General features: G+C 32.6%; 3 protein-coding genes across 3 annotated transcripts; all 3 read left to right on the plus strand.

Moving 5' to 3' along the window:
- The first annotated feature begins 5,037 nt into the window (after nt 1-5,037).
- Nucleotides 5,038-6,108, plus strand: LOC134272622 (tripartite motif-containing protein 55-like). The gene has a single exon (XM_062754837.1). The coding sequence runs from the start codon at nt 5,038-5,040 to the stop codon at nt 6,106-6,108; it is 1,071 nt and encodes a 356-aa protein (XP_062610821.1).
- Nucleotides 6,109-11,416: 5,308 nt separating this feature from the next.
- On the plus strand, nt 11,417-12,130 carry LOC134272623 (uncharacterized). Its single transcript, XM_062754838.1, has one exon. The coding sequence runs from the start codon at nt 11,417-11,419 to the stop codon at nt 12,128-12,130; it is 714 nt and encodes a 237-aa protein (XP_062610822.1).
- An 8,621-nt stretch (nt 12,131-20,751) lies between these two features.
- On the plus strand, nt 20,752-21,630 carry LOC134272625 (uncharacterized). Its single transcript, XM_062754839.1, has one exon. The coding sequence runs from the start codon at nt 20,752-20,754 to the stop codon at nt 21,628-21,630; it is 879 nt and encodes a 292-aa protein (XP_062610823.1).
- Nucleotides 21,631-21,985: the final 355 nt, after the last annotated feature.

The following is a 21,985-nucleotide window of genomic DNA, read 5'->3' on the forward strand; positions in this document are numbered from 1 at the left end:
GGGATCATGAAAAGCACTGCTAGAATCCTACTGTCCTATCACAGAATAATTATTCAACACTTTCGGACGAAACCTTCCCAAAATTATTACATTTTGTTCATAAGATCGAAAAAAAAATGCATCAATTCCTGTAAACCATACGATTCTATCAGCACTTTTCAAAATCAATAGAATAAGAACTTTAGATAGAAACAAAAATTAAGTTTCAAAGTGAGCGGCGTAGTGTTAAACTTTTGCATCTTTTTGTTACGAACGACAGAGGACAGGCTGATCGGCAAGTAAGTACCCTGTCTTCTTTTATTTTACGAAGAAATTGTACCGGTAACGTCATATTTCGAAGACGAGAACATTAAATGTATGTTGCATAACAGTACAGTAAGTTGTAAAGAGTTAATACCAATGTAATAGGGAGTCAGACCAGGATTTTGAATTTGACTACTTCAACTGGAGACGGGTTCCTTATCAATTAAGTCCCCTGTTCATCGACAACTATACATTATAATGAATGAATTAACTTTATGCTCCAAAACGAGAAAACTTGACCATCAGGTGGTTAAGGAAAACTTACATTCCTTGAAGATTTCAATAGAGGTCTTGCATCTGGCCAGCTAAATATTTCAATAAAGGTCTCGTATCTAGCCCGCAAATGTAGTTCTATCTCTCTGCGGACTTCAAGACAATATGAAAAAAAAACTTGTTACTGTTATTTTTGTAAGATTTTATTATCGAAAAGTAAAAAAGGATAACATTTGTTTCACCTGTGAAAAATATACAACAAAAATATATTTTAAATGAAAATTTGCTATGATGTCTTGCTTTTGTTCTTGCGAAAACCAGAGAAAGGGGTTGAAATATTTCTTTAATTTTAATAAGATTATAACAAGTTTTACATTATTTTTTAAATTTCCCAATCCCATATGATCGTCGTTTTAAAAATGTTTGTTGAATAATCACATTTAAATCATTGCGTTGATGTTATTCCTTTGTTCCTGCAGTCTCACAATTCATATTTGGCACTCTGATATTACTCATAATAAAAGACTATCTCAGTACTCATATTCTTAAAAAAAACTGGACTGTTTCAGAACATAAAACATTGAGCACTAGTAGAGCTAGCACACTTTTTAAAAACTTTTTTGGCATGATCTACATAATGTAGATCATGCCAAAAAAGTCATGTAGTCAATTGCATAGCCTTCGTGTGACAGTATTTTGTTTGAGCTTTCCCCAATTTTATATGATCAATGTTTCAAAATAATCATTGCAGTTATGAAATCAAACTATTTTCTGTATCCTACAAAGTTTCTGTAACAGTCCAGTTTTGAAAGATGTCAGTACCGAGACAGTCTGCTCTAGTTTGCAGCAAGCACAATTATTGTTGACAGGAAATAATGTATTCCTGGATTGCTGATTATGTTTGCTTTTCTATTCAGGTGTTAGAAACCAATGTGCAGGGGGACGCCAAACAATCTTATTCCTCGTCAAACATTCTTCTTGTTGTTGGATGACCTTGTCTTTGTTTACCTGGAGGTATCCAGTCCACATCCTCCATATGAGCGTTTGTTACAATAAATCCAGTCAAGAGTCATTTTTTTTATTTTAATGGCATCTTAATGTTATATACTAGTACAGATAGAATTTTCAAGAGTTTGATCTAATTGCTTGTTAAATGACAAGTGGTAAAGGGAATTTTTAAAATTTGTTTATTTTAGGCATAAAATTTCGATTTGTTTCCCATAAAACTATAGCTAGATTCGCAAAGATAAAAGATGCTTCGTTTTTTATGAAATAAACCAAAAGAATATTTCTTTTTTTACCTAATTAACTTACGAAAAACGGTAAACGAAACTTCACAAACCATTAAAAAATAAGTTTGCAGTAGTCAGATAAAAATAAAATATCTTATATGCAATACCGTTCAGCAATCCCCAACACTTGCACTGTTTTAAGTTAAGGAGTTAAATAAATTAATTGAAATGCAGTGTGCAAGTATATTAAATTACCTTTTAAAAAATCAGAAATCAAATACATCTGACAGTTATATGACAAAGGTATAATTTGTTACGTGGTTGAATGTTTGTTTAAAAGCATACGTTCGAGAACTTTTCTCTCATACTGAGACGCCTTTTATTGCCAGTGCATTGGTTGGTTGCATGGTTTCTTATTTACTTAGCATAAATCCAAAAACTTTCACTCTTAATGAGAAGTCACAAATTGCCAGAGGAGAGCTGCACATTTTACCTATACTTGGTATTTCTTAAGAGGCATATTTTGTGCCAGGACCCACGTCGGTACGCGGTCTCCTTTTAATATGAATTCTTTGGAAGGAAAATCTACATTTTCCGCTATTACATCACTGCAGACAGATCACATCATATAAAACATCAATATTACTGGATTTTTGTGGGCAAAAACGCCATTTATCCATAGGTAATGGTATTTAATATATTTATTATAAATATATTTAGTTTTATTATATTTAGAACTTCAATTTTGTTTATTTTCTAAACAATTAAGTCTAACAAGGCCAACCTCCATTTCGTTGATTATAAACAGGTTATTGTATATCAAATTTATTGTATAGCTTCATGATTTTCCCCTTAAATCTAACTTTATTTTGTTTTTTTCTCAACTATTTATTTGCAATCATGATACCGAATTTCATACTGATAACATATTTCTACAAGATTTTCCAGTTATGCGAGTGTTGTAAAAGTAATGTAGATAGAAACTTAACTTAGTGTTCTTCGATGAAAAAAGGTCAAAAGATGTCTTAAAAAGTATGCATGTGATTTTTTAATGCCAATTTAGCCATTTCCATACAGCCATAATATTAAAAAAACTAAATGTTTCTGGAACAGATCTTTGTGAACAATACAATTATTTCCATTGTTTATTTTTTAAAATCATCTTGAAAAATTAAACTACAAATTTCAAATTATAAGACAATTGTTATGATAATGTATAACATTGAAATTTAAGAATAAAATTTACTATTTTGAAAAAGGATTATTACAAAACTACATCTCTCTTTGGATGTCAATTGTGTCAGGATGATAAAAACAAATATCGCTACGAACTTACATGTATATAGATTTTTTTTTAATTGCTAAAATTTAATTTGTTGGACGGCAGGTTGAATATTTTACTGGTCAACTACATTGAATATAGCTATAATTGATTTATTTACAAGAGGTTTGCAGCACTTTTCAAATGTCTTAATGCTTCTTGAGTTCATGTGTAAAAATTTGACAAGATATATTGAGGGTATGCCCTTGCAATAAATCGATTTATTAGGGCCATTCCATTATTTTTTCAATAAATCTGCATGCAAACGCTCGACAGTATCACATGTCTGGAGAATGTACGGACAGTTTATGAATTAAATACAAAATAGGACATCGCATCCGAACGGCCTTTTATTTAACTTCAAGTAATATTTTATTTATGGAATGAAGCTTATTTCAACTTATGTTATCCGATATAACATAACTTGGGGCAGTTTACGCTTTATAAACCGCGAAGCGGTTTATAAAAAAGCGTAAATTGACCCAAATTTTGTTATATCGGATAACATAAGTTGAAATTAGCTTCATTCCTTATAATTTAATTCCAGTGTAGACAATGAGACAATATTTCCACCGGAAAAAGACTTCAAATTGAGCATTATTTTAAAAGTAACGTCAAGCGGAGTAATACGTTTTTGACGTAACTCATTGTGACGTAGGCAAGTTATGTTATCCAAAATATTATATGTTCCTCTGAATGATTCAGCCAATGAAACTGCTTGATACAAGTGAAATTAAATTATTTGAGAACAAAAGACATTGTACAAAATGTGACTCGATCAGCCTGTCACAGTATAGAAACTGCGTCATTTTTGCGATATGACTTCACATTGACAAGTGCATTGCGATCGCTGCATCGTTTATATAATGTTGTGTGGGATTTAACAAACGTCAAAACTGCATGTAATAGTAAGTTTGTATGTAGTATACAGCTATCAAGCTGTTTGGAATAGCAAATAATTTTATTTATGTGTGACGTCATAGTGAACATTTTCCGTACAAATTAGGCCACGCCTCCTTGCTGTAACCTTAACTGTGCTGCGTATTTAAAAAAAAAACATTTTAAAAGTTTAAAATGATAGAAACAGTCAGGAATAGACCGTTTCACGGTAACTGCGGTACTGCTTTTTTGCAGGGCAAAATGATATAGTTTGGTGAAATATGACGTAAAAGTAAAAGTAATTGTTTAAAATACGTCATTTAATTATATATGAACAAAAACTCCGCCAAACGTTATTATTTTGCCCTGCAAAAGTGTAGTTCGTCAGTTATCATGAAGGGGCTAATTAGGAAGTCTAAGGTATCATATATTTACAGTGTATAAGCTCAAACGTCTATAGAAATAATACAGGAGTAGATCAAACAAGGACCTCTAAAACAATAAAAGTAGGACCAGTTGCCATTGAGGAATGATCATCCCCTGTCACCCTCCGTGTGCTCCTTGACCTTGTCATGATCGAGAAATAAAGGAAAAATTTGCAGACAATTTAATGTGTAAATAACAACCTAACAATAAGTATGAAATAGGTCATCGTCATTGACTAAATGATATATGTTGTTGCTGACAAGGTTTAAGTTGTCAATTCTATAAATTATATTACAGTAGAGTATCACACACCACTATAGCTAGTGAATAACACGTGACATGTCTGTATATTTCTTGCAAAAATTGTTCTTAATTTATCAAATAGCATTTATTTTTCCCACAACTTTTAGTAATCTAATTATGATATCTGTAAATTCGGATGCTCTACATTCAAAATGTACCTTTGAAGTACCATGATCAACCGTGTTAGTAATTCTGCTGTTAATTGTAACATATATAGATAAAGTTCATTGTTTGGTCTAATAAAAGGCATAAAATATTATAAAAAATAATAAATAAATTCATAAAACTATTTATTTTGGATATGTTTAAATGTCAAATCATGAAACATTTCTATTTTCAGTCCCACAATTTTTTATAGCTATGGATTCACATAGTAGTTCCGAAGATGACACAGAAGTCAAGCTTGAGTCTACTCCCCTCTACCCTGGATGTGTCTCTCATGCGAAAGAACGATGTGAGATGTTCTGTAAAAACTGTGACACTCCTATCTGTCATACTTGCCTTGCATCCGATGAACATTTAGGTCATAAGTACTCGAAAATCTTGGACATTCTGGATGAAAAGAAAGATTTACTAAAGAAAAGGCAAATTGAATTGAAGGAAACAATTTGTCCAACTTACCAGGAGATTGCAGTGGGTGAACAAAATAGAATAAGGAAGATGGAGAAGGAATATGGAGATCTCTCAACAGGATTAGCAATACACGAAGATTATCTGCACAAAGAAATTGACAAACTTTTCAATAAATTAAAGGCTAAAACAAGTGAAATGAAAAACAAACAGTTACACACTTTACAGAAACATTTGGAGGATATTAACAAAACGCTTATTGAGATTGATGATGAAATTGATGGAATTGATAAAGCTTTACGCTCCAACGACATTTCAACGATTTTACAAGTACTACATAGCTCCAAAATAGATCAGCATAAAAAGCTCCCAAATAAGCTTGTTCCCTCTGCACCCAAATTCACTCCAGGGAAAATTCAAGAAGAAAAACTTTTAAAATTTGTTGGAGTTTTATCTCAATTTAATATCACGATAGAAAAGCATGGTTACAGCATACATGTAAAGGCCGCACAGGAACCACTAGAATTTGGATACCTTTCACAAATCAAATCAAATTCAACGGAAATATCTTCCCCTAATGTAGTTTCATTGAAATCACAAGAAGAAGGATCCTCTCCTCAGGTCTCAAAGAAATTATCACCAGGACCTGGATCCTCTCCTCAAGTCGCAAAGAAATCACCAGGAGCTGGATTCTCTCCTCAAGTTGCAAAGAAATCACCAGGAGCAGGATCCTCCCCTCAAGTTAGAAAGAAATCATCAGGCACTGGATACTCTCCTGAAGTCCCCAAAAAATTTCCAGCAGACGAATACCCCCCTGCTGATGAACAACAATCACCAGATTATGGTTCTACGACCATGTAGGGTGTCCGTAGATACAAATGAAAAGTCACAATAGCTTAATAATATTCAATGTTTTCAGCGTGCAGAAAAGGAATTCTTGCATTGAACTTAATCACGCTGTCTCTTCTAAGTTTCTAAATGTTCACAAAATGCAACATATATCCATGTTTTGTTTATGTTTATATAGATAAAGGCTAAAATATAAATTTTATAAACATTTATGAAGAGCAACGAAATACTAGTATACAATTTCTATATAATTGTTGTGAATGTGTCACAATTAACAATGTTTTTATATTTTCTTTTTTTTTGATTTACTGATAGTGTAGTGTTAAAGTTTATTGTCTGTCGGGGCTTTCTACTGTCTCTATCTGTGTGCATCAAAGTTTAAAATCACAGGATAAAGAAAGAAAATGCTGTACAATATATAATGGTAGCCAATGACCAGTCTGTTCGTCACAGTACAACATAATTATACCTTTATCTATAGTTGTAGGGAATTTCATTACTAAAAATGCTTACTCATGCAGTTTCTTGTTTTTACCGTGGATCAACAGAGGTCAAAAGGTCTGCAATTAGCTATGATACATCTTTGATCCTGAAAAAGCCCATCCATGTCCGGAAAAGATTTTTTTACAGATGAGGTTTTTTAAACAAAAGTAATTTTTATAATCATATTCAAAACACGACCCTTTATAAATAAGTAATGACTCTGCCAAAATGACAATCAAATTTACATACATTACCTATTTGGTATATTTGAAGTGTGTGCAGCAGTAAAAAAAAGAACAATTTCAAACATTTTACATGAGAACTGAGAAAAAAAAAGTACGGAACTGCTTTGCAAGATATCTTCTCTCATTATCCTTGATATTTTAATAAATGCATCATTAAGTAAAGATTCTTTGTTAATATCGTGATATTTTAAATTACCGCAACAACCCTCTCAGGTGCGATGGATTTATTTGCAAAGTAAAATAGGAACGTCTTTTCTCATTTCTTGTACATCATAAATGTTTTGCAATGTGAATTCGTTTAACTTACATATTTCCAATACTTGACTGATACAATAAAAATACTGGTAATGGATTCAACACCCTTGATTTAAATTTTGGCATGCATAAACAAAATTATAAATGTTTCAAAGTCCAATGCATTTAACCAAACTTCAATCAGATATATCCTAGCCCATATGTTTTGAGAGGCCTGTGTTTGCTCTGTTCCCAATATCTGTTTTTCAATGTATGTTTTAGTTTACATACTATTTGTTGGATCTTCAAATTCCATCTTAGTAGTTAGTTCCTTACAATGAATGCTCTCCTTAAAACGCTTTCAAAATTACACAAATAACCAAAAAGGCATTTTCATCTTATCTGCAGAGCTGCACGAAAAAGTGCAAAAATGTCTAACCAACTTTTAAAAAATGCTTGTTTTCCCTTTGTCGATTCAGATGGAAAAAAGTGGTTCGGTTTGTAGATGAGAAAAAAATAATCCTGGAAAATTTTCAACATCAATCCTTTTAACTCCAAGTTTTGATTACGTGTTTAAATGAGAAAATAGAGGATCTAATAGTATGTAAGGTATGAAAAAACTATATTTTCGAAATACATGTATATTTTTGTTTTGTCCCTAACATTTTCTCTCAAACACACTTAGGAACACTAAAATAGACAAATAATATTAAATGATTGTTCATTTATACGACAGTTGTAATATTATTATGAGTGCAATGCCAAAAAAATGTTCAAAACTTATTCTGAAAAGGTTAATAAATTGATCGGAGAGTAAAACAGATTTATATAAATACTCTAACTAGAAAAATATCTGACTGGGCGAAAAAGAGTAATTAGGTCATGTGAGATAAAAAGCAAATAGGCATACCAGATACCTGAGTATTTTTAGTGTAAATTCATCTTAAAGGTGTAGTGTAAATCTACAGCGTAATATCATATTAGCTGTTATGTTTTTATTTGACTTTAAAATCTAAAATCAAAGTACATTGTATGTATATCCACATATATTCAATGAGTTATAAAAATCCTCCTATTCTGTGTTTGTCTTTCATCCGAAATCTCAAACGCATTGTCAGTGGACAACAATATATTTCCATTTCTAAATTTTTTCTCTATAATAACCCTTTGAAAGTAAGCGGAGTTGATTTCCTGATAATTCTGCCGGAATGTAAATTAGGTAGGTCGATAGGTCAGCAGCTAAGGAGGTCTAATACGCATGCAAATCTCGTGCTCATCTGTCTCTGTGTCTGACGCTAAGAAGGCCAAATATGCATGTAAATGCCTTTGTGTTTGACGTCAGTGTACGAGAACTATTGAAATTGGCATGAAAGTCCTCGTGTATTTTAAATCGATTAGTCTACATTCTTAATGTCTAAGACTACAATTTTATTTCACAATGAAATGGAAATATAAGGAATCACTGTCTAGTTTTGAGAGTATGCCAGGAACATCAACAATAGTGGGAAACATGGGATAATTTTAGCAATTTTAGCAAATTATCCCATGTTTCCCACTATTGTTGATGCCCTGGCATACTCTCAAAACTAGACAGTGATTCCTTAAATAATGTATTCGTTTCTCCCGGTTAGTATCTTTTTTATTCAGTTTTCCTCGTCTACTTTTAAAAGCACTCCTGTCATTTATAAACCAAGACAATTAAAATTTATCCCTAGGTTACTATGGTGATTATGTAAAGGTTACTCAGATCTCAAATCTCAAATATTTTTTTGCATGATTTCAAATATTGTTTACAGGATAATTTTCGCCCCGCTTTATTTTCATCATTTAACACTTGCAAATGATGTTCCCCATTTTAAATTCACCAAGTCACAGTTTTGTTTAAAAAAATTATACTTTACAGTTTGAACTCTTCCCTTTTTAAATTCGTCCAAACGAGGTTAGAGCGAAAGATAAAACGAGGTGAAAATGTCCCTGTATATAATATCATATACCCATTTTCAGTTGCTATTTCTGGTACTGCAATGTCCTTTTACACAAATTGAAATTTAAGAACTGCAATTATTGGCCCTTCTCTCATGTTTGGATAAGGTTATAAGGTCTATAATCACTGGTTATTTTCATTATTATATCGATGAATCATATGTTGATAACGAACAGTTACCGAACAACAGTGCTCTTATTTTTTATTGTTTTTATGGACTTCTGATCTTGAATGCTGCTCATAACCTTAAGATCTTTGTAACGGTGCAAGTTATATTTGGTTAAAAATCAGTGAATTGCATTTTGATTCTTTAACCTACCTAAACTCAAAAATTGAAGCTATGCAAAATGTTTCTGATTCAAAATATAAAGATTTATTCAACATCACAATTTGCATTTACCGGCCATATGCCATAGAATATAGGCATGATAAGAGCGGATATAGACTCAGGTGTTCCCCTTTTTTTTTAAAACATTAGCATTGTTGTTTGTAGTCAGATATAAATAATAAATAATGAGCTCATAACACATGTTCGATTTATGCATGTTTATGCATGAATATTTACTTAAACGTTTTTATAATATTTATATGTACATACTCTGTTAGCAGTGACCCAGTTTCACAAGATGAGGAACTGCAATTAAATGTAAAAAAAAAAAAATAATAAATTCAATTATTTCAATCAAAAAACGTAATATTTTATACAACATTCATAATTTATGCACTGTTAACGTTAGAAACAGTAAGATAAAAATATTGATCGACATGGTAGAGCACAGACATTCCCCTTGATTTGTAGATAATGATTATGCAAGTCGGTCGTGCGACTGAAAACCGATTAATTTGGATTTCTGTTGGCTAGGACAGCTGCCATTTTCCACCAGTAAGCCAGTAAGAAGGTAACAGTTTGTCATCAAATTATATACATTAATTTTTTTTCTCCAAAATTTTTTTTTTCAAAACAAGAGAATAATATTTTCCTTTTCCCTTAAAACTGTCTAGTTCTGCACAAATTTTCAATGTATTCATAAACACTTTTGAGATAATGCAATTGTTGCCATGACATGCACATGTGAACTCGCAATTAAAGAAAGTCATTTTTATGTTACTTTCTTTATCTTACAATATTATCAAGATTAGCAGGAAATTCGTTATTGCATTCCATGCAGTTCAAAAAAAAGAGGAAAATATGAAATACATTGTACTTATATATAATTATCTCATCAATTATTACCTCATCAATTCATAAAAATCACATACAATTTACAAGTTGATCTACAAAACTTTTTGCTATTTACTATTGCTACTTTTGCTATTTACCAATTTTAGAGGCCAGAAGTCTAGACATGGACCCCCGTGCAAGTGCCCAGCATGTGATACACTGTGGCATATGTGAGACTGTTAAAGTACAGATGCACTGTGACACGTGTCTCGTAATCCTATGCAAGGCCTGTGTGGGAGAACACATCTCTACTGATGAATCTAAGGATCATAAAGTGGTCAAATATGAGTTGAATTCCACTCCTCTTTACCCCGAATGTGCCTCTCATGGAAAAGAACGATGTGAGATGTTCTGTAGAAACTGTGACAATTCCGTCTGTGGCAGTTGCCTTTCATCTGATAAACATATGAGCCATAAATTATCAAAAGTCGTAGAAGTTCTGGATGAAAAGAAAGATAAGATAAACAAATACAAATCTGAGTTAAATGAAAACGTCAACCCCAAATACCTGGAGATGGAATCTGATATACAAAACAGAATAAGTGAGTTAGAAAAGGAATATAAAAAACTCCTAACCTCCATAACAAACAGGGAGAGGTCTTGCAAGGAGAAATCAACAAACTTGTCAATCAACTTAAAAACCAAGTAGATGAAATGAAGAGATCGCAGTTACAAACTTTACAAAAAATTCTTGATGAAATTAACAAGAAAATTATTGACATAAGAGATGAAATCAATGTATTAGATATTGCAAAAGACTCAAATGACTTTTCAAAAATCATCAGCTTACAAGTCTCTATAGAACAACATAAAAACTTTCCAAAAATATCTGTTTTGTCTGCCCCAAATTTTACACCGAAAATTATCCAAGAAGACGAACTTTGTTCTCACTTCGGAAATTTCTCTTCAATTCCTCTTAAATCAAAACAATTTGGAAACAGTCCGGAAACAACAAAAGAAATCTCACTTAAATCACATAAGAAAAGTCCCCCTCATTCAGTTAAACAGGGATCAGTAATAGTTTCTCTTCCGTATAAAAAGCTGCGTAATGAACCAGAGATTTTCGACAAGCGCATTTATCATTATGGCTGCCTTCGAAATATTGCATGTTTTGGAGATGAAAAAATATGGGCATGTGATGAAAGCTGTACCATGACTCTCTACAGCATAAATCAGGGTTTAATCAAGTCAATCAGAACAAGGACAATAGACAGGAGCCCAACAGACATAGCAGTCACAAGAAGTGGAGAGCTAGTGTATACAGATCAATGGGAGAGAACTATTAACATTGTGAAGAGTGGAACTAAAGAAGAAGTGATAAGATTAGACAAATGGAAACCTCTAGGCGTCTGTAGGACCTGCTCCCGCGACCTTCTCTTTACTATGGAAAGTGATGATAAACAGTCCAAAGTTGCCCGATACTCTGATTCAACAGAGAAACAATCCATTCAGTTCGATGATAAAAAGGCACCTCTTTATTCATCGGATGGTTCTCATAAATTCATATGTGAGAACAGGAATCTTGATATCTGTGTGTCTGACTGTGGAGCTAAAGCAGTAGTGGTGGTCAATCAGGCCGGGAAACTGAGATTCAAATATTCTGGACAAGCTCCACTTCCAAGGTCTAGAGCATTCAATCCAAGAGGAATCACTAGAGACAGTCAGAGTCACATCCTCACGACTGATTATAATAATAACTGTGTCCATATAATAAGCGAGAATGGACAGTTTCGTCGTTACCTAAATTTACCATTTTATGCTCTTGGTGGGTTGTGTACAAATACAGATGACACTCTGTTTCTTGTTGCTTGGAAATATTTCTTCAGTCTGTCAAGCTCTCTTGAGAAAATCAAATACCTGTATTAACTGACATTGGTCACTTACCGGACAATTTGTTCAGAAATAGAAAATAATAAATAAAACATAAAGGGGATATACCTGGTATTTTTTTTTCATTTTGCCTTGTTCGGTGGATTTCATACATGCCGTTGGGTTTGAAAAATAATGCATTTCACACAGTAAAAGTCAAAATTGGGATGTAAAACGGGTTGGCAAATCATGATCAAATCTTCCATAAAGTTGTTAATAATCCTACATCATGACACTAGATAAGTAAACATTAATTTTCATCATTGCTGATATGACGTCATAAAGTTGGTAAAATTAGTCTAAAAACGTCCCCTTTTTGATAGGGAACTATATTTACCCGTGATATAAATTCAAAAACCGGCAGTGAATCAATCACTATACAGTACCGACCAGACCCAACCTGACACAAAGCAGTCCCAGAGCAGTCCCGGGGACTGCTTTCTGGGACTGCTAAAGCAGTCCCACAGCAGTCCCAGAGCAGTCCCACAGCGGTCCCAGCAGTCCCAGCGATCCCAGAGAGCAGTCCCAGCAGTCCCAGAAAGCAGTCCCAGCAGTCCCAGTGGGCGGGGTTTATTAATCTAATGGGCGGAGCTAACTCAGAAATGAGATTTGCAATAAACAATGGAACTATAAGAGGCAGTAGAAATTTGATTCTGGGTAGTATGCCGGGGCTCCTTACATGTATGCGAAGGGCATTTATGAACAGTACGCGCAAAAAAAACAAATTGAATGATTATTATTGAAGGAAGAAGGGTTTCACAAGTACATGTATGAATTAAACTGACCATGAACATTTAATCACAGTTATCGGGTGTATTAAATAAATAATTCAATTTCTTTATTTTCTGTGATTTATACTGTGTCCCATTTATTTTTTATACAGAAAATTAAACGTGAATTAATTTTTTTCCACCACTAAGAAAAAGATTTAAATAGATCTCATCATTATTTGGCCAATTTCCATACTAGCGGGATTTTAGAAAATTCTTTTTTAATTTTGCCAAATATTTTTTTTTTCAGTCATGATTATTTTTACTGACATGTCAATCTAATTATTGTTAATATTTCTATCTCTTTAATACTCAGTTTTAAGCGTTTTATTTGTAAATGTTAGAATGCACATATCTAATTCACCAGAATCGAACCATCAGATTATGTTCAAAATTAATTAATCCTGAAAGAAATTCAAACACATTTTAGTAATCAATTTTATTTCTGCATTATATACCGGTAGATGGAAATTAGGGTCATTGTTGACCAGCATGTTCAATGATGTGAAACGCTTATAGGTATACCAAAATAGCATGCACTGATTTTCTGCTTTAAGGCGATTGAAACCGCGGGTGTTGATACCAAGTAATAAACATTAATCGGCCAGGTACATGTAAACACAAGCAAAAGAAAAAAATTCCCGGTATTTTCAACTCTTTATTTATAAAATAAATGTTCTCTTTTGATAACTTGTTTATAAATTAAAAACTACCGGTAATTCATTAATAAATTCCCCGATGATTATTCAAATTGTTTGAGCTATGGAAGAATGGTAGCATAATTTTATTTCCTGGTCATTTAATAAACTGTTAGGCTTTATTTTAGGGTTGCCTGGGATACTTTTCTAGAGTGGTGCTCGTAAAACATGAAGCTTTTCAATTAAAAATATCATATCTAACTGTATAAGGATTATTTTTAAATAGTGTCAATGCAAATTTTGAGTGCACATAATTTTACAATAAATAATAAAATAGACCTACATGTAGATATTTTTCTCATAAACCTATAATTTATTTTTAGGCATAAAAATCTACATTTGCAATTGACTTCCTTATTTTAAAAAATATATTTGTGTAAATGTACAGTCTCTGAAAATATTAACTATAATAATCTCTTCTTATGGAAAGATTGTAAGAAACCTTGCATTTTTAATAGTTTAAACTCCTCTCTGCTGCTAGTAAACAAAACAAGTGGGAGCCTGCAAATTCAGAATACACAAGGGGGCGGAGCTATCATGTCACTCAGAACTTCTTTCACGCATGAGTGAACAAAGCAGTCCCAGAAAGCAGTCACAGGGACAGCTGGGACTGCTGGGTCTGCTTTTTAGAGCAGTCCCAGGGCAGTCCCAGAGCAGTCCCACAGCGGTCCCAGAACAGTCCCACAGCAGTCCCACAGCGGTCCCAAAGCAGTCCCGGGGGACTGCTTTCTGGGACTGCTTTGGTGTCAGGTTGGGTCTGGTCGGTACTGTATAGGTCATATAACTTCCATGTTATACAAGGTCATAATCTATATTAAGAAACATAGCTTTTATCCTAAAATACCTGACAAAAATACTTTACAGTCCTTTTATCTCTAAATTTACACAACTATGATGTAATTATTATCAAATACAGTTCAATGTTTATATATATATTGAAATTTATGTTTTAAAACATTTGGTCCATAGTACGTGATTATTTGGGTCCATTGGCCTCTTGTGATATTTTGTAGATAAATTCCAATTATAAAACAAGTACGTCATCAAGATGGTAGATAGAATTAGGTTTGTTTGCGGAGAAATAATAACCCAGATGCAATAATATTGCTTGTCACGAGTTGATCGTGTAGAGTAGCCTTTCTCTACCCATTCATTTCACAGGTAAGATACCTCTTACACACTTTTTCCAATATATACCAAAGACTACCAAAGAATAAATATTCCTTTGAAGAATAAAAATATATGAAACTATGGTTTTATTTGATAAGATCAGACAAAACGTTTATATGCCGTGTCATCTAATAACTTGAAACTGTTATTATGCACAAAGATCAATAACGATCAGAGTAGGCATGTTATATAACTGGAATGAAACGGGAGAATAAGATACCCCTGACAGGAAATCTCTACCCAGAGTTATTCTGCACGCTAAGCTTGATCTAGATTAGCGACCTCTTGTGAGAGATTGAGTCACGTGACGCAAAAGCATCAACATTGTGTTGCATATCCGTTGGCAAGGAAAGCAGACATTTACTTAGTTCTAGTCAGGTAAGAAGTCTTGGATAATCGATTTCAAATTTATTTCAAATTGATTTTTTCATATTTTGCGCATATATTTTGAAATTAGGACAGTTAAAATTTCTTTTTTTGTAAACGATTGAAAAAAATTTTGAATTTATTTATTTGAAAATTCTATTTTATTTTATTTTTATTTTTTATTCAGTTTTTCAATCGTTAAACAAACTTTTTAAAAAAAATTATTGAAAAGTTTCATTAGACCTATGTAAATTTTGTTAAAGACTTGTATAGTCAATATAGTGTCTTGTGTGATCAAATTTTTTTTTTTATTGATGCAGTTTATTGAAGTGTCTGAAAGTATATAAGCTCGCACCCCCCTTTTGAAATGCAAATCTTCTATTACCAAAATCAACCATTAGACCAATTGGATTAAATTATGGACAACTTTCACTTTTTGAATCATATAATAAAAACTATGTGAAAAGTAAACGTCAAACGTCTATAATCAATTTCAGGCTGTTTTCCTACCGGATTACTCAAGCGTTAAGTAATAACAGAATATTAACAGCATGTTGAGGAAAAGTTATGTTGTATAGTGGTTTTTTTTTTTTATCTATCAAATGCTTTTGATAGAGTATGACGTAAAAGGTCTTCTAAGCATAAACACTTTGGATATTTGGTGATCCTTTTGACTTACATTAAAGTTATCTGAATAATGAAATTCTGGAATTTGTATGCAGACGTATACTATTAGTTCCTGTACAAATACTTTAGGTTTTATTTTTTATATCGATTTTGATAAAGTGAATGAAAATAAGTTGTCACTATGAAGATCATTGGCGGAAGCGAATTCTACTAACGGTATTCAAAATCAAACAATTTGCAAAGTAATTGAACAACATCCATAAAAGAAATGAAATTAATTTTCTGTATTAATTAATTTTTAAGATAGTTCTCTCCTATTGTATTGCCCATCAGTCACTGTTCTAATGCGCAAATCACTTGATCAAGGTGGTCACATGACATGTTCCGTAGCGTTCAATTCACAGAAGCTGAAAGATTTATCCGACTTTTAAATTTGAAATGAGTAATTTTTAGAACAAATTTATTCCATGGAAGAAATTTTAGCTGTATTTTTTTATACCTAAAAATATTTTTGATCCAGTTTGTCACTGAGAGTGTGAGAGTGTGGAAAGAACTAACCTGCTGTTCAATCCATGTCCATTGTATATTATTTTCTATATTATGAATAAGATACTGTTTAAACAATAAACAAACAAAATTAGAGTGTTTATTTGCTATCATATCCCTGATTAACTTTTCCCCAGATGATAGCAGTTTTCAGATTATATGATTATCACACATAAATAGTGCATATAAAAAGCTTTGTCTTTTAAACACTCCAATTCACTCCTTAAACATTCTTTCTAAAAGATATACAATTAACTTTTGTAAGGCCACATGTTGAATAGTAAGTTTGCTTCAATTTTCTTTTTAGAATCGATATAAATTTACACTGTGATGTCAAATATTGGCGATTCCTCAACGTACAGCTACATGTCATACTATTTTATTAGTTTGTAGACAACTAACATGTTTCATGAAAAATAAGAGAAAAATCCCTTTCAACAAGAAGAACATCAAATTTGATTTACAATATTCAATATATACAACCTTGTTTTGTAGCTTGCTTAAAACATTCTATTTTCAAATGACCCTAGGAATATTTCGCTTTTATTATTTACTATAATAGAAAAACTAAACAATCTACCGAAAGAGACCACATCTATGCGTAATACATGAAAATTATAGTATTCATTTTATAAAAACACATCTCCTTCATATCGGACATGCGTTTCTCGTGTGGTAAATATATTGAAATGTATACTACACAACAAATTATAAGACGTTTAAAATATATAAGTACCAATCATGCATGTGGTTCAATCTGATCTTTCTTTTTTTTGTTCTTTTTTGCATACAAAGAAAAAGAACACCTATGAAATGAGCTAGTCAAAAGTTTTCATCATCTTAACTATTTGTTTTTAATTAATACTCATTTTTTTTATTTATTGGAAAATGAATCAATTCTACTGATTTAAATGAGAATTCATTTTGTAGCTTTCACAGATTTTCTTATTTTTAGGTAGATTTTGATTCAGAATATCTGTCTTGGACTTATCAATATGGTTAAAAATTCTAAAGTCATATCGAATCTATGAATCTATCAAAATTAACCATTCCTGAGTAAGTCACTACCCTTTGGCGCTTGTATCCGAAGCTGGAATTATTACACAGTCCTGATAATTTGTGATATCTACCTTTTTAATATTTGTTTGGAAATGCTTTTAATTAATATTATATCAGGCTAATCTATCTTGCTCCTTAAGTCGACTTTCGATCTTGAATCAGTCTGTAGTTTAAAATTTAACGAAGCAAATCGATTTCCTATAGCAACAAATAAAACGTTTTTGTTTCTTTGAAATAAGTAAATATATTGAACAAATGAGCTAAAGTTTCAATATTATCACAGTAGGAACATTATGATGAATCAATAATGTGCAGTACAAAGGTACTGGTACCTGTATTTTCGGTAGTTTGCCTTTATGTGAAGATTATTTTGAATATAATTAAACTTATAAATACTACATATATGAATTCAATCTTTAACAAAATTCCTATATAAAAAGTAAACAGTTTCTAAAAAAAGGAACCAACAGTAAACAGGTCTCTGGCTAGTTTAGAATTTAAAGATGATCATTTTTTTTCAAATGATGATATTTATCAACATAAAATAATTTTTCTCGTTTTTCAATTTCATGCAGGTATGGACCCCAATACTAGTTCTCAGGATGTAATGCGATGTGACCTGTGTGAGACTGCTATAGCACATATGTATTGTTATACATGTCTCAATAGCCTGTGCAAAGCTTGTGTGGGAGAACACATTTCTGTTGATGAATTGAAGGATCACAGACTGCTCAAATTTGAGTCTAGAAATTCCACTCCACTCTACCCCAAATGTGCCTTCCATGATATAGAGCGATGTGAGGTTTACTGTAGGTACTGTAACATTCCTGTCTGTCACACCTGTCTGGCATCTGATCAACACCTTGGTCATAGATTATCAAAAATCTTACAAGTTCTGGGGGAAAAGAAAGAAATGATAATTAAGCAGCGAAATCAATTAATTGACAACATTTACCCGACCTATCAGCACATTGCAGATGATGTTAAAAAAGGAATAAATAAGCTAGAAAAAGAATATAAAACTAGAAACGATCTCGTTGCGAGCAACGAATAGGTCTTCCGTCCGATTCCGAAAATAACCCATAATATAGGGCTAAAAATGGATGAAACATATTTTGGACACACTGGTAATTGAAACGGGTCACTAGTGTGAAAATCCAATAAGCTTATCGATTACGCTATTTGAACAACTACTCTTACTTCACTTGTTTGTACATATAATTCTGCAACATTTAATCTGTCTTGGAATTATGAAAGAAGGGCCACTATTCATAATTTCGCGCCAAACGCATCGAGTAAATCTTAGCGAATTTCTCTTGGAATGTTATTTTAAATAGGTGAGATAGCTTCAATCAAATAACAAAAGAGCGTTCTTATCGCCTAAATTTTTAGGTGTGGAAAGTATAACACATACATGTACCATATCGTATATAGGCAAATTACACTAAAGCAGTGAAACAGCTATGAATGGTTAATTTTTCATTTTCAATCACGAAAGTTGACTATTCCGATTACTTACACTTTCATGAAAAAGGTGGTGTGTTTCACCGAGAAAAAAATGCCTCGACCGCCCTACGAGGGTCTAAAAATAAGATTCCATTATGTTCAATAACTTGCATTGAGAAAATAAAATGTTTATATAGGCCAATTAAACTGTCTTTGAAAAATTGTTATCTTTAAAAATAAAATATTTTCTTATTGTAACAGTTGTCCCTTCTATTGATTTAATATGACACAAGTGTGCATGGGAAAACAGTGGTCACGTTTTTTACTTACTACATTCTTGAAAAACTATTAATTATAACTATGATTTAAGTTATGTGTTACCGTGATGCAAAACAAAAGATATAGATATTGTACTTCATTTGCACATTAATTCTTTTCTATTTCTACTTTGAGAAACAACCAAAACCAACTAAAGAAGACTTGTAAGTAGACCTTGGATAATAAATGTAGTTTGACACCGAATTGCAACGAACCTACGACGTGACAATCTAAGTATCCCTACACATTTCATTGCTCCTTATGTTACTTTCGTTCAAGCAAACGCTCAGCTGCCTCTGTAAACCCCTATTGCGAAATGTCGGAATTGACAGAGACCGCCGCCATTAAGATCCCGCTTCAGACTTTTGAATGTTAATATCTCGAGTTCGAATTCATGAATTTACAAACACATTATATATTCAGCCTAATGAGAAATGTTTCTATCAACCGTACTAATATGATTTGAAAATATTGAAAAACAAAAAAGTTTAAAAATTTGACTTTTTTTCTTTGCATGTCATTACGACAGGAAGTAGAGACGACGTACAAAAGATCGCGTCTTGGATAGTACTTATCACAATCTATAATCCCTGAAAGTTTCACAGTGATATCTTTTACCGTTCCTTAGATTATCCGCGAACAAAATGTCAATTTAAATTCAGAAAATTGTCCGTAACTTGGCACCAGAATGGAATTTCCAAAAAATCTCCAGGATATAATAACTGCAGATAGCAACACATTGTTCCTGCAATTTTCATAAAAATCCATCCAGTAGTCTTTGAGAAATCACGTGCACAAAATTTGATGGTCAGAAAAATAATAATTATAACGAGCTCAAGAGAGCTTCAACGCCTTTTGCGGTGGAAAGATATAGACTCAAAAAAGCATTTTAGCAATCCTTCCGCTACCTTCACTGAAAATCTCAAGTCAATATCTTCATTCGTTTTTTAGTGATTGCCCGGACAAGCTGACCCTCTTAAAATCAGTAAATCGTCCATATCTCACGACCGGAAGTGACGACGTACTTATAAAAAATTTCCAATAAGGTTCAGACCAATATCTATCAGATCTGAAAGTTTCGTGAAAATCGACCAAGCCGTTTCCGAGAACTCGCGTGCACAAAAATCGGTAAGAAAAAAAATAATAATAATAAATAATAGGGAAAAAGAAACCGAACGAAAACAATAAGGTCTTCCGTTGGAAACGGAAGACCTTAATTATCTCAGAGGCCATCACAAAGCGTGGGCATTACTGGCACAGAAAAGTTGATAAAGTTGTAAAGAAACTTAAATCCCAAGTTGATGAAATGAAGACCTCTCAGTTACAAACTTTGCAGAATCATTTGGTTGAAATCAACACGAAAATTATTGAAATTAAAGATGAAATTGATTCATTGGATCGATGCATTGCTGAAAAAAACAATGACATTGCAAAATTAATAGGTGTAAGACCCAAGACAGATCAATATCAAAAGCTTCCACAAAAAATTGTACCCTCACTACCCCAATTTATTCCAAATACAATTCAAGACGAAACATTAAGTCATCAATTAGGAAGCATATCACCATTTTCATTTATATCAGAAGATTACGGTTACATATTGAAACCAAGGCAAGAAATGCAAAAAGCCGGTTCCTCTCGGTTAACTAAAACGAAATCACCAGATTTTGTATTCCATCAGATTTACATTGATATTTTCCATCTTACAAACAATCCTCAAAATATTTCCTGTCTTGGTGATGATAGATTGTGGATATGTGATAATAGCAATATTATAGAACTCTACGATGTAAAGGAGCATTCACAAAACCGGTTTATCAAAACGAAGACAAGGGCCATACCAGAAGACATAGTGTTAAGAAGCGGAGACTTAGTTTATACTGATGGCATGTATAAAACAGTAAACATCGTTAATAATGACGAGATACAAGAGTTGATCAGACTTCAGAACTGGAAACCTCGTAATGTCTGTAGCACTTCCTCTGGTGACATTCTGGTTACTATGGAAAGTGATGACAACAAACAAACAAAAGTTGTTCGATACACCGACTCTATAGAGAGCCAAACAATTCAATTTGATGATGAGGGAAAACCACTCTATTCCTCTGGCCTAAACATGTACATGTGTGAAAATAAGAATCTGGATATATGTGTAGCTGACTATGGTGCTAAAGCAATAGTGGTGGTCAATCGGGGCGGGAAACTGATATTCAGGTACACTGGACATACTCCTTCTCCTAGGAATGAAGCATTCTGTCCACAAGGAATCACTACAGACAGTGAGAGTCACATCCTTACAACTGATTATGGTAATCGCTGTGTCCATATCATGGACAAAGATGGACAGTTCCTTCATTATCTGACCCTTGGAAAAAATAAACCGTATGGAATCTGCACTGATACAGCTGACAATCTTTTTGTTATTTGCAAAGAGAAAAAAGTGTATGATTTGTGTTACACACATAGTTGCATTATGAAAATCAAATACATGTGGTGAAAACAAATATACTAATAATCATTGTAATGACACACTTCAATGTATAAAGAATGATTAACAGTACTTATTAATGATTTGTATACTTCAATTTTGTTTCAAAAAGGTTGCTGTATTGCAATTAGCACTGAAATATTTATGAATAGCATGTCCTTTACTATTCCTTTTTAATTTTTTTATATACAGACACGTGCCATAAGTATTCAGTCAACATGGCGGTTTGTTTACGCTTGACAACGAAAGTGTCAAATTTCAAACATTCGCTGTATTGATTGATTGATTATATACTGTTTAACGTCCCTCTCCAGAATATTTCACTGATATGGAGACATCACCATTGCCGGTGAAGGGCTGCAAA

Source organism: Saccostrea cucullata, unplaced genomic scaffold, assembly GCF_032062105.1.
Source record: "Saccostrea cucullata isolate Sc308-1 unplaced genomic scaffold, CSIRO_AGI_Scuc_v1 ctg8589, whole genome shotgun sequence".
In the NCBI taxonomy this organism is placed as follows: Eukaryota; Metazoa; Mollusca; class Bivalvia; order Ostreida; family Ostreidae; genus Saccostrea; species Saccostrea cuccullata.